Source organism: Chelon labrosus, assembly GCF_963514085.1.
Source record: "Chelon labrosus genome assembly, chromosome: 16".
Taxonomy (NCBI): domain Eukaryota; kingdom Metazoa; phylum Chordata; class Actinopteri; order Mugiliformes; family Mugilidae; genus Chelon; species Chelon labrosus.
This window is the reverse complement of record NC_140349.1, coordinates 24717612-24730632: the sequence shown is the minus strand read 5'-3', so window position 1 is coordinate 24730632 and position 13021 is coordinate 24717612. Positions and strand designations below refer to the sequence as shown.

Here is a 13021-nt window from a genome sequence, read left to right as displayed (position 1 = left end):
ATCTGATTTTGCTCTGATGTGTGGTCAGGGTCAGCCACCACTGTTGAACCTTCACAAATGGTAGCCAGAAAGTTCCACACTATATTTAAGCCAAATTAGTTTTTGCTGTTCTTCCCAGTACTACTCATTAAAGCTGAAAATACACACATATGGATATTACACAGGATGATCAATACCACTAGCTTATCTTAACAAAGACATCAAAAAAACAATAGTCAGCTTGGTGTCCAAAGGTAACAATGTTTATCCAACAGTGCCACAAGCTGCACCATGCCAGAGAGCTAAATTACAAATGAAGAGCAAAATCAACACGTTTTGGTAGGAGGTGTAGGGCTAGGGTATGTACTTCTTCGACAGGCGCAGTGCCTTAGTCGAACCCAAACAAACAGACCAGAGAGAGATAACTGCACCTAGCACATCAACTCAATGCTAATATTAGCCGTGTTATTTCCTTTTTTTTTTAACCCCAGAAGGATAGATCCACTTTGTTGTTTACTTCAGTGAGAGTGAATGAGTGGCAGGGCTGTTGTGTATATTTTACTGGATGCTACACATCTCTACCCAACTCTGTTCTTGTTTACCATACAAAGATAAGAGTGGTATTAATCTTTTCATCTAATTTTCAGGAGGAAAGGGATTGACTGGACTTACCAGCCGTTCCTTGGAGGAAGAAAGTTGCAAAGTGGCCTCAAAGCACCTCTAAGTGGCCTGACTCTTCACGTTTTTGTGTTCCCGCTTTCTCCCTCAGACAGGGAGGCTCTTCACCTTTACACTGCCAGAACACATGACAAGGAAGATAAAAATATAGGAAACAGACTGAGTGAAAATGTAAAAGACGATGAAGAAGAAAGAGAGATGACACATCTCTGTGGCTTTGTTTGGTTCAAGAGTGACTCAAATTCTACTCTTCAAATGTCTTCAGTAGAACAATAAAACAAACTAATAGGTTTGTTGACTAAAAACTCAGGCAAAATGCTTATTTTTCTGGAATTTCTGAAAGGTTAGGCTTACAGTAAATGTCACATTTTGGCTTGGGGACTTATGACAAGACGTATGACATTAAGATGAAGGACTTTCAAATGACTTGAAAGCACCACTTGACGATTGTCCTCAAAAGATCTGACGTGTTTTGTGCTTGAAGTCCCTCTCACGCACTCTGTCAAAACACAAGGCTATACTCTGAAACTCATTAGGCATTGTAAACTAAAAATACATGTGACAGGTTTAGAAACCCAGTGGGGGCAAAGTTGTGAAACCTGGTGCATGTTTCCTGTTTCCTGCTTCCTCCATTTAATAAACTCTGACAAAAGATAGGCAATGATGATAGCAGAAGTGTGCCAGTGTATGGTCTCCTTAATTCAGTAAATATCAAGCTGTGTAACAATGGAAACACATGTGGCGCATAGGAAATCATTGCTTAAAATTACAGTCCAAAACACTCCAAAATACTACAGCATCTAAGTGCATGTATTAGTGTGAGTATGTGTGTTTCACCAGGCCAGTTGGAGCCACTGGCAATACAGCTGCAACATTAGTGGGTCAGTGTGCCATCAGCCCATTCATCAGCACTTCTCTCTCTTCTCTCTGCCTTCATCTCCCCTCTGACTCACCACCCGTCCTTCCATCCCTCACTACCTAGCACTCCCTCCCTCTCCTGCTCACTTGAGTTCGCAGCGTGGTGAGTGTTTTTAAGTTATGAATTAATTCCTTCAGACCGGCAACACCAAACGAGGTGTGCATATGAAGTGCGCCCATTACTGTTTGTGCGTGGAATCATTGCAAATACTGACAGACTCCTAGCAGGGATGTGACAGATGGAAAAGGTCAGCTTCTTCTATCTATCTATCTATCTATCTATCTATCTATATAGATAGATAGATAGATAGATAGATATAGATATATATATATATAGAGAGAGAGAGAGAGGTCAGGTCTTTAGAGTTGCTCAGAATGCACAGGAAACCTTTTCAGTAATTCAGCTATATAACGAGGGTGATATTGAAGTCATTCTTGGGGTGGCCTTCGTTTGCTTTTGCACCATTTTGACAAAGAATTTTTGGTATTTTGCACACAAATTCATGGTCCCCCGAGAATGTACACTGTGATCCACTAGTTTTTCATTTGGTATCACCACTAAGTTGATGTTTTTATGGTTCTGAATGAAATGAGTTTTAGTCTTGATGGTCCTATGGAGCGCTAATATAATATAGTAGCATTGGTTCAGTTTGAGTAAATTGGTCACAATAAGAATTTATTTTGATGTAACTGTAAAGGAGCATACACACAGGAGGCACCTAGCAGGGATGTGCCATCAAGAGACCATGGAATGTTAATTAAATTCAGCAAATAAAAAAAAGGTTTTAGCAATCTAAAGTGCTCTTGCACTGAGTCGAACTAATCTCAACTTCGGGGTGACGGTATGGAGTCAACAACCAATGGGAGCAGCCAATATGGTTGGGCGACATATGACACAAGCACAGTTGCCGCATGGAAACACCGCCCACAACTTTGGTTCCCACCATGAAATTCACCATGCTGATAGCGCCTCCCAGGTGGAACAGCTCACTGCATCCATACACTCGCGATATTTTTTACATTCTCCTTCTTTCACTTGAAAATTTGGGGCGGGAAATACTATACCAACCGGAGACTGGGACGCCCACTAGCAACCAACAGTCAGCTACACAGCAACAAGCAACAAGTTTATTGCTATAATGCCCTAATTTCCCCACGGGGATGAATAAAGTCTTATCTTATCTTATCTCTTATCTCTTATCTTATTTGTTTACAGGGCTCTAACTGAAGCAGCTCTTACAGCCTCTAAAACAGTCCATGCATGCAGTTTCTCTTTTCATTCCTATTTAATTTTCACTTTCCTCAAAGGTGCCTGCCCTCCATGCATGAGGTAAATGCAAAAAGAAAAAACAGTATGCAAAAATTCACGGCCTTCCCATTCCCTTACTTTACCTTGCCATTCTCTCTCTATCTTCCACAGGATGGATGGAGGAGAGTGAAGTAGAGAGGAGGAGGCAGGAGAGGAAAAGGGAGGGGGTGGATGTGTTGTTCAGTTCTGCTGAATGTGCTCACATGTATGAAAGAAGAAGCATTTATTTTAGGACTCTCGCGTGGGTGTACGCAGGTTTGAAACACACACACACATGCACACACGCACACACACCGGAGAAGTGAAAGCTCACAAGCCCAGAGATAGGCCTGACCTACCTTTATATCAATCTTGTTTTGAAAGCTACTGGAAGGATGCTTTTCTCTCTAGCTCCGGGACGTTTCCTTATACCTGAACTCTTTCAAATGCATTGCACATTACCCAGCGGATACACATACGCATCCACACACGCGTGAGGAGGGAAACGGGAAAACCGGGGCAAAGAAAATAAAAAGACACAAACCACATGAGGAGAAGGCAGGAGAAGAGAAGAAGGAAAGGGAAATAAAAAGCAAGTGGTTCACCTCTCAGCAGCACATCGCGCAAAAAAAGTGTCCGCGTTGTTGTGTCATATTGTGTCAGCATTGCCACAGCGTTGTTATCCGGCAGAAACTGTTGTCATGGTAATAAGGTCACTGGCATGCTCATATGTCAAAAGGGATTTATACTGGGCTGACACCATTTCCAGTGCTGCATGTGCCAGGCGTGTGCGTGTGTATGTGTGTGAACATTTGTGCAGTATGTTAGACAAAGACAGACTAAGTGCGGTCATTTCTTTGTTGGTGAGTAGCAGAGAGGTGGAAATTCCTCATTTAAGATTAACTCTGCTGTATTTTCTTTAAATTTCAACCCTGTCAAAGTTACACGTAACAAATGCTAGAAATTTTCCCAGCACATAAAAAATAAATAAATAAAAACCTATCAGAGCTTTCAGAAAGTCCTCTGCCTGTCCGGGCTTTCACTTATTATATTTGCACTTTGATGCATGCAGTAAACATCTACTCTTGTAAAATCCCCACAGGGATTCCCCCCCATCTCACCATGAAGTCAAACAGAAAGTAAAAGTAAAATGCCACCAGTCTCATGCCAGGATTGGTCTGAATGGGTCAGTAGTTGTATTTGGGTTGTAAATGGAAAGTCTTAAAATTACACTTCCTTGAAATTACACACTGACCTATTAGTCCAGTCAAGATGCAGTCCTTAAAGGGCATTATATGAGATACAAATGAAAAGAATCAATTCGAAAGTGTCTCTCCAAACATCATGTTACTGGGACCTTCCTCTTATTCAACAGGGCTTGTGTACAACACAATACTCCACCTCCCCTTACGCCATTGTCGCTTGCCCCCCCCCCCCCGACTCTGACCCTCGGCCACTGAGGCAGTTCAAAGCTGAAGTCATGATTATTTTCTTCTCGCTCTCTGTTTGTCCAGCTTGGACATCTGTCAGCTCAAACGCTAAGCCATATGCTATCTATTGTCCGGGAATCGCTGCTTATACGACTGAGCGAGCATTTAACAGATATTGACCGCATCTAGGCTGACTTTGATTAAAATGGCTGATTAGAATCCGGGGCGGGCGGCGTATGCTTTTCAAAAAAGATTTGCGCTGATCATCTAAAAACTGTTTAGTATGGCGACGTCCAAAAATAGTAAAGGGAACTTTTGGTGCACTCTCTGTTTTTTGCTGATTTGATACCCGTAATCCCCTCCGTGTCTTTCCTTCACTGTCTTTAGCCTACCGCCCTAACTCTCCTTCACCCCTCCAGCCAGACTTGTGATGCTCATCCATATGGTAAAGAAGCCCGAGACAATAGAGCCTTTGGGAGACAGAGCTCACCCACATCTCTACATCCAGGAACACATACACAAAGCTTCATTGACTGCAGCCAGACAGAAAGCAAGTGAGGGGGTGGGGTTTGGGATATCATACATACCTTTAAAATTAGCTGATGTGGGAATAAATTACGACTACCAGGGGGATAAAAGACGCAGGGCCGGTAACAGTAACCCAGAGATCAAGGGGGGCATTCTTACACCCTGAGCGAGGCTGCATGAAGAGCCTTGGGTGACGACCTCCAGTCATGCGATCAAAGCGTGGGAGGAGGTCTGGTCAAAGGCCAGATACAACTCAGAGAATCCCCTGAGGCTGAGCTGTTTAGCTTGGTGTGACAAGGTAATGGCAACCAGTGAAGAAAGTTAAAGAGTATGATTGGCTCAGTTAGACTTTTAGTGAGGTTTCCAGTAATCCTTTTCTGTCAGCATCTCACCACATATGTTGTGTCACACCATTAGAAGCAAATGACAACTAAATGAGCTGCTTTCATATTTGTGAGAATAGGACAGCACACTTTCAGTTCCACCTTCTTCCCTATCTACCACAACGCTGGTACCTGATTGGAAAGTACCTTTCTTACCCTGACACAATAAAAAGCGTCAGGCAAAGGAGAGTTAGGTGACTTCCTCCAAAGAACTTTTTATTTAAATGAGGAAGGTGTCCATGGTCGGTTCAAGGATTTGCACTACCAGACAAAACAATGTCATCGCGTTGTATACAGTTTTTTCCGTGAGGGCAAGCGTTGATTATAAGGCAACAATCTTGAGGCCAACATTTTTGCGTCTACCTCTGGGTGTTTTCTCTCTCTTCCACTCGTCCCTTTCATTCCATCTAAGGCCTTGGCTCTATCATACAGATCAGACTGCCCCCCCACCACCACCACCGCACACACACACACATTCACACACCTTCCCTCCTCTTTCCCCAGCTCTCTGCATTCCAGCCCTCAGCGCATCTATATGAACTCTGTCACAGCTGATGCCCCGATGCTTGTGTGTGTGTGTATCTGTGTGTGACGATGAAAAAAAGTGTGTCTGTCTGCGAAGGATTGCTTCTTTGTGGCTTTCACCCCCTGACGCTCACTGGTCCCATGACAATGCTTCCCTTATATGCACATAAGACACAGACGCACATGTGCAAACACAGAAATGCACATCACACAGAGCTGCGTGTCAAGTGCGCTGACGAGGAGATGGGGAGACGCCGAGCCTGTGCCTCATCCCTGCCCTCAACACCGTCGTCATTAGCATCACACGGAGACAAGGGTTTCATGGAAAAAGAAGAAAGCAGCACTTGATGTAGTTCTTCACTGCAAAAGTTAAATCTCTCTCTGTCGCTTCTCCCGGGCCGGATTTACCTCGGGCAGAGTGAAGAAGCCCATTCACAGGAGAAGATGTCTTGAGGAGACGAGAGGGCCTGCGTGCCAGGCATTCCACAGTACACAGTGGACACATTATTATGACATTTACAAAGCCAGCTAGATAGATACAGCGTGATATGGGAGTGAGAAGAGGCTGAGTGTGACTGCTCAGAAGCGAGGGAAAACCAAAAACTAACTCAGAGCGAAGGAAACTAGAAAAAGCCAATGATTAAACGACAACAGCACGTAGAGTTGATGCTTTGTCGGTCCTTGTCATCATTATCAGTTGTTCAAAACAAGTGCATTCTCTGTGAGATTGTCTGAGTCACTACAGGGCCAAATGTGTGCACCTCTATTGGGATATTTTAACCTTGTTCTGGTCGGGACCTGTTTCATGGTTTGGGCTTGGACTACTTTAGACAACAGTGTACTTCCAACTTTGTGGCTATTCTAGGAAATGGCCTTACCTTAAAGGACAGTACGTCCAGGCATCACCCCCACCAAGCGAGGTCCAAAAATGATAAAATGAGAATCAGTTTGGTATTAAAAGACTTCTCAGAAGAATGTTCGGCACTTTGGGAAATATGAGTTTTTGCTTTGTTGCGGAGTCAGTTGATAAGATTATTGTCGCAATCACAGGGTTGGAGGTTTGATCCTTGGCCCCTCCACATCCTGAAGTGTCCCTGACAGCAAGGCAGTGAACTTGAAGTTGCTTCCAATGGCAGGCGAGCACCTTGCATGGCAGCTCTGTCAACACTGGTGTGAGCGTGTATGTGTAGAAAAGCATTATATGTGGAACATTTACTATTTATCACTCTCCTCCCTAGAAGACAGTTAGCTTAGCATGAATACTGACAGAAGAAAGAAAGAGATAGAGTGGCTCCATCCAAAGGTAAATGAATTTTCCTACCAGAGTTGCTGCGCAGAAGCAGCCTAGAAACGGTCCCACCAGCAACATACTATAAAAATTGTGTCTGTTCTTTCTCTCTTTCGTTGTTTCTTTTGTCTTTGCTCTTATTATTATTATATTGTTCTTACTTGTAACAAAATGTGCTCAACTGATTGATTCAGAAGTGGTTATAAGCATAGATTCCCTTAGCTTCCACTGTTTTATTGCCAAGCTAAGCTAAGATAAGCAGCTGTCAGCTAAAGCTTCATATTTGTCCTACAGCCATGACAGTGATAATGGTCTCATCATCGAATCCACAGCACAATGGCAAAAAACAGCAAATTATTTCTTTATTATCAATATTTATTCTGCATGTTCGACAGTCACATATGGGTGTAATTATGTGGCATTCCAGTTCATGTTTATGGATCTACATACTTGTGGAATTTTAATGTCCTCCCCTACAGTGGCCTGTTCATGTGGAAATAATCTAATAAGAGAAATCTGCATGTTACAGTCAAATACTAATAGTGCAACATATTATTACAGTCACATGAATACATTTGCAGTTTCCAATAATTTGGTATCTACGACACTGATAATATGAATTTGCATGGCACTGTGAGGGGTGCACATAGCTGTCTTTGTCTGAGCATAAATGCATTTTTACAATTATATAATGTGGCTAATATGCCAGAGTAACTTCTGTTATGTGCTAATGGAGAGGCGTCACCAAAGGCTGCTTTAACTTCCGTGCAAACTGGAGGGCTGGATTGTTTAGCATGAAGACAGGCTGCTGACACACATTTCAGTGTTCCAGAGTCTTGCAAAATCAATTAGGCTGATTGGTCGCAATAAAGATCAATTTGTAGCCCTGAACACTGAAAGTCTTTTCCTCCCATAACTGAGATTTTTAGCCTTAACAGCTGTTGCGAGGAATGCGCGTGGAAGAAAACGATCAGGGGGAATGTGCATGATCATCACACTGACATATTTTGCTGCTGGTATGTTGTTGACAAGCGGAAGTGAACAACAGATCCAGTCATGGAGACATGAGGAGACAACGTGACAAGACATTTGCCAAGACGCAGATCCTGCTCTCTGGTTAGATGGCCAAAAAAATGCGTCCTCGAAGCCACAGTGTGAGCATTGAACAGATTCACCTCTAAATTCACCATTGTACTGAATGACAAAAGCAGGTTAATTTTACTATTCAGTTGGCGGAGAGAGAGGGGAAGGGTATGCCTGCAGAGTAAATCCACGTTTTCTATCTTCCTACTGAACTTTTCACCTCTATATTTTGTCTCAGTTCATGTCTTGTATCATGACATCTGTTACCTATTTTGCGCTTATGCCTGAGAGGCTATGACCATGATCTCATGACTCTTACAATTTACTCATTCCAATTCATTTCCGTGCAAACTGATGTGTTCCAGTGACTGAATACTGGTGTTATGTTGAGTTGTTCAGCAAAACCGTAGGTATTAATAGAGAATAAAATGTCAGCATGTTGGATTTTTCAGTACTTTTTTTCTTTAAAAAGGATAGATGTATAGAAAACCATAAACATAGAAATGTTACTGGATGCCTATGCTGTCAGCCACACACTGGATTTGTCAATGGCATAATGACCCTGAATCAGATGTCTTCCAGAAACAGCTGTTGCCTTGCATTTTGCCAAAAGTCTGACTCAGTGCTGAATCAGATTGTAATTTAAGATGTGCATTTGTGCGCATCTTCGGTGATACTGAAACCGAAAGAGTCACGCTCGGAAGGTTCCCCGCTTGATTTAGTCATACTCAAAAGTGAAACTATTACTGCATTGTGTACTGCTTAATGCCATGAAACAAGAGAGTCATTCCAAAGGGGAATTTATCTTGCATGTCATTTTAAATGATACAAAAAGGAAACTGAATATGTCCTGGTTTTCTCCTTCTTTTCATCTTTTATAGACCTCTTTGACTTCTGCAGTGAGCAGAGTTGCCAGAGTTAATAGACGTTAGACTTGTTGATGTATTCCCAGCTCAGAGTTCTTGATTTAACAGACTTTAAATCATACTAATTGAGTATCATTTACGACTTGCACTAATAATTAACAATTAGTTATGCCTCTACACTTATTTGTGTCAACACAACGGCTTGTAGGTCTCAGCTTAGATTGAATGCTCCACCATGAGGTAACTAGAGGTGATAAGTGAGCATGCAGTGACAGGCTCACTGCAATACAAAGAGAAAAGTGGATTTCACTTGGAAAATGTTTCATCTTTATGCCATGTCAGCGTTATTTTTTTATTTTATTTATGTGTTTAAAACACTGAATTCAACTGAATTTATTTGATTTCATTGCTGGGTCCTGTATAAGACAATTAGGGAGTCAGAGGTGGTTGGGTAGACGTGCCCCTGGACTAGACGGTGATTGGTCGAACCTGCGCTGGCCCCGCCCACGGGCGGCGCCTTGAACCTGCTGTATGTTGAAGGCTGGAGCTCAGACAGCAATGAGTTTAGAGGGTCTCTCTCTACTGGGGTGACAAGACAGACTACAGGAACAACCGAGGGAAGTAGCTGCCGGTCTGAAGAAGAAAAAAATATACACAACAAAAAAAAAAAACCGACACTTTTCATCATTTCACCGCCGGATACGTAACTCGCCCTGGGCTTGGATTAACTTGAAAATACCCTTTTTTAGTTTTTCTTTTTACTTTGCTTTAGAAGACCACACAACTCACCGAAGACAATGGGATCCCAGTCATCCAAGGGAGAGGTGGCCACGGAGGCGAACGCTGCTGCCGCTGATGCTGCAGCTGTCAAAACCAACGGACAGGTAATTACCCTCAACTGGCTCACTGTGGTTATTTTATTCAGCGGCACGGAGTAGTAAAAACGGATAAAAGTTGAATTTCTCACACGAAAAACCCGCGTTTGGCCAATTTAGTCGACGCTGGACCGGTTAAACTTGAATGTGGGGGGGCATTTTGGGTAAGACAGGTGGGGCTTTCAGCATCGCTGTCTCCCGCTGAGGGGTTGGTCACAGAGCAGATGTAAACAGCTCAGGCAGCGGACGGCTGTTATTTAGGTGTAGTTTAAGTGAGTAAGTGTTTATTTGTGATTGAGCTTCTAACCCAAAGTCCGCTCAACGTGTTGGATGGTGCCAGGCTGAGAGGGGGAGGGGGGCAGCCTGAGCGCACGTAGGCAGTCTACTACTCCTCCCTTCTTGATAACAATCCTGGATGTCGTCTGGACTCAGATATTGTAAACTGGGACTTTCCAAATTTTAATGTTAGTGACACTAGTCACATTTTAGTCATCAACTTGACACTCCAGACCTTTTTAGGAATGTAAATTACCCACGCACTCATCAGATACCCAAAAATTGGATTTGCAGATTTGTTTTCAGAAGGTTTTTCATTGATTCGGAGCTTTAATTATTAGTGTTATTTTTTCTTAAGAAGAAAAGAAAATGAAGTGTCTCCATTCTTCCATCGATGAGCTCCAGCCTTGTCTTTGTTGAGCCGATGTCTGTCTGGTACCCTAGGCGGTGTGTGTGGTGCTGCCGCCGCCTATCGGATGATTAGTGTACTGCAAGGCGTCGCCTCTGAGGCAGGCGACACGGTGGTTAATTGATGAGCTCAACGATGCTGTGAACGGAAAGAAGAGACGCTCAACGCAAATTAGTCTTTTATGTATTTTATGCATGTGCTGAAATATGTTTTATAAGGATGGGCAAGCTTTTGAATCATATGACTTATTTGTGACATGTTTATCTTTTGACCCCTTTTTCCAGGAGAATGGACACGTGAAAACCAATGGTGATGTCTCCACAAAGCCAGACGGTGATGCTGCTGCTACCAATGGCTCAGCTGAGGCAGCCAAGGAGCCCGAAGCCGGCGCAGAAGGGGACGCTATTGAGCCGGCGCCCACTGCAGATGGAGAGGCTGCCAAAACCGAAGGCGAGGCTGCGGCCAAGGAGACTCCCAAGAAGAAGAAGAAGAAGTTCTCACTGAAGAAGTCCTTCAACTTCAAACTGAATCTGAAGAAGACCAAGAAGAACGAGGCCGTGAAAGAGGAGGCGGCCGCTGCCGCCCCCTCTGAGGAGAAACCCGCTGAGAACGGCGCTGCTGCTCCTGCGGAGGAGAAGAAGGAGGAGGTGAAGGAGGAGGCTGATGTTGCTGCTGCTGCTGCTGCTGTGGCCGAGGCTCCTAAGGCAGAGGAGGGGCCAGCTAAAGAGGAGGCCCCCAAGGAGGAGGCCAAGGAGGCAGCTGCCCCAGTCCCTGAGGCCACGAAACCAACAGAGGAGAGCAGCTCGACCCCCGCTCCCTCTGAAAAGAAAGAGTGATTGTACCCTTAGCTCACAATGAACTGGGTGAACTGTTTTTCAAGAGAGAGAGAGAAAATTTAAAGAGTATATATATATATATTTATATATATGTGTGTATATGTATACATATGTATATGGATATATGTATATGTAAATATATACACATGTATGTGAGAGACTCCTTCGACGTGCCACTTTTCGTCATGATAACAAGACGACAGGCTAGATTCACTAGATCACTTCCCTGGTTACTGCTCGACATCTGGACCTGGACTGATTTTAGGCTGTGGGTTGGTCTCTGTGTGGAAAATGGATTTTAAAGGCTAGGACGCCAGCTAATGACACCATGAAGTATATATAGACGGATGAAGGATGGAGTCGAAGCATCTTTTCCCTGAAAATCCACAGATCAGGATGTCTCCTTGCTGAAGGAATGACGCTAAATACAATACTAGGACACCACCACCACTTGAAATGACTGTTAAATAATGAGAAAAAAAAAAAAAGAAATCAGAAAATTAAGAGACTCGCCAACTTTTTACATTGCTATATTTTAACCCAAATTTGAAGTATTTTGTGGTGTATTATAGAGAACCATCTTAAAGATTCAGAGAAGCTATGTCTTGTTTGTTTAAAGAAAAAAAAATAGACAATTTTGATTTTTACCTTACTATGAAAAAAAAAAAACACTTAAGCTTGCTATGTTCACTGTTGCGGTTTGATATGAAGCAGAGTTGTTTATCTGTCGTGTGTGAGCCTGAATCTGCTTTGTCTCTGTAAATACATTGAATTTACTTCTGTTCTTTATTTTGCTAATGTTGACAGATGTTACTGGTTTTATTGTAAAGTTGATAATGGTAAATAAATGTTGGTTACCTGCCTGTTTATGCGTCTTCACAGTCATTCAAGATTCAAGATTCCTTTATTGTCAGTTTCCCTGTATGTTCACAGCATTGAGAAAAATCGTTTCTCTGTCTCACATAAGAATATACAGAATAAGAAAATCTAAATGAACATAATGTAAGGGAATAAAACAAGATAAAAACAGATACAAAATAGACATTCTGGATATAGAAAAATAAATAAAATCAGCCTATATACAACAGTGCAATGTACAGCGTTTTACCAAGTAAGGTGCGGACAACTGTCAGGCTCGTCCTTTTTTTTTTTTTTGTGTTAGGAAGGCAGGTGAGGTAGAGGCCTTGTGAGATGGTCCGGGGGTGATGGTGCAGAGTTCAGCACCCCGACAGCCTGGTGGACGAAGCCGTTCAACAGTCTGGTGGAACGGGCCCGAAGGCTCCCGTACCTTTTCCCAGACGACAGGAGACTGAGGAGGGGATGTAAGGGGTACACCGGTAATACACATCAATCTGTGGGAGCCTGTTTGTCACAGAAAATGATTTTAGTGTCATCTAAGACCCACAAGAGCATAGGCACACTTGCAGAGGCTGCATCATTAACTCTGGTTTCACATTTCTTTCTGTACATTAGACAAATGAGAGAATAGAAAGCTGCAGCAGCAGTGATGTTACCTCATGTCTGACCTCAAAACCCAATTAAAAGTGCAAATATTCTAAGTTTCTAAGTTGAAAAAAACAGTCCTTTTGTGAGTTTGCTGTTTGCGTTAAGCAGCCATCTTATCAAAATGGTGCGTTCAGACCACTGGTGGAAAAGCAA

The 13021-nt window shown here is 42.9% G+C and overlaps 1 protein-coding gene across 1 annotated transcript; it reads left to right on the top strand.

Moving 5' to 3' along the window:
* Positions 1-9308: 9308 nt before the first annotated feature.
* On the top strand, positions 9309-12225 carry marcksl1b (MARCKS-like 1b). Its single transcript, XM_084563646.1, has 2 exons — positions 9309-9850; positions 10811-12225. Exons 1-2 carry the CDS (start codon positions 9764-9766, stop codon positions 11360-11362), a joined length of 639 nt encoding a protein of 212 aa, XP_084419772.1. The 5' UTR covers positions 9309-9763; the 3' UTR covers positions 11363-12225.
* Positions 12226-13021: the final 796 nt, after the last annotated feature.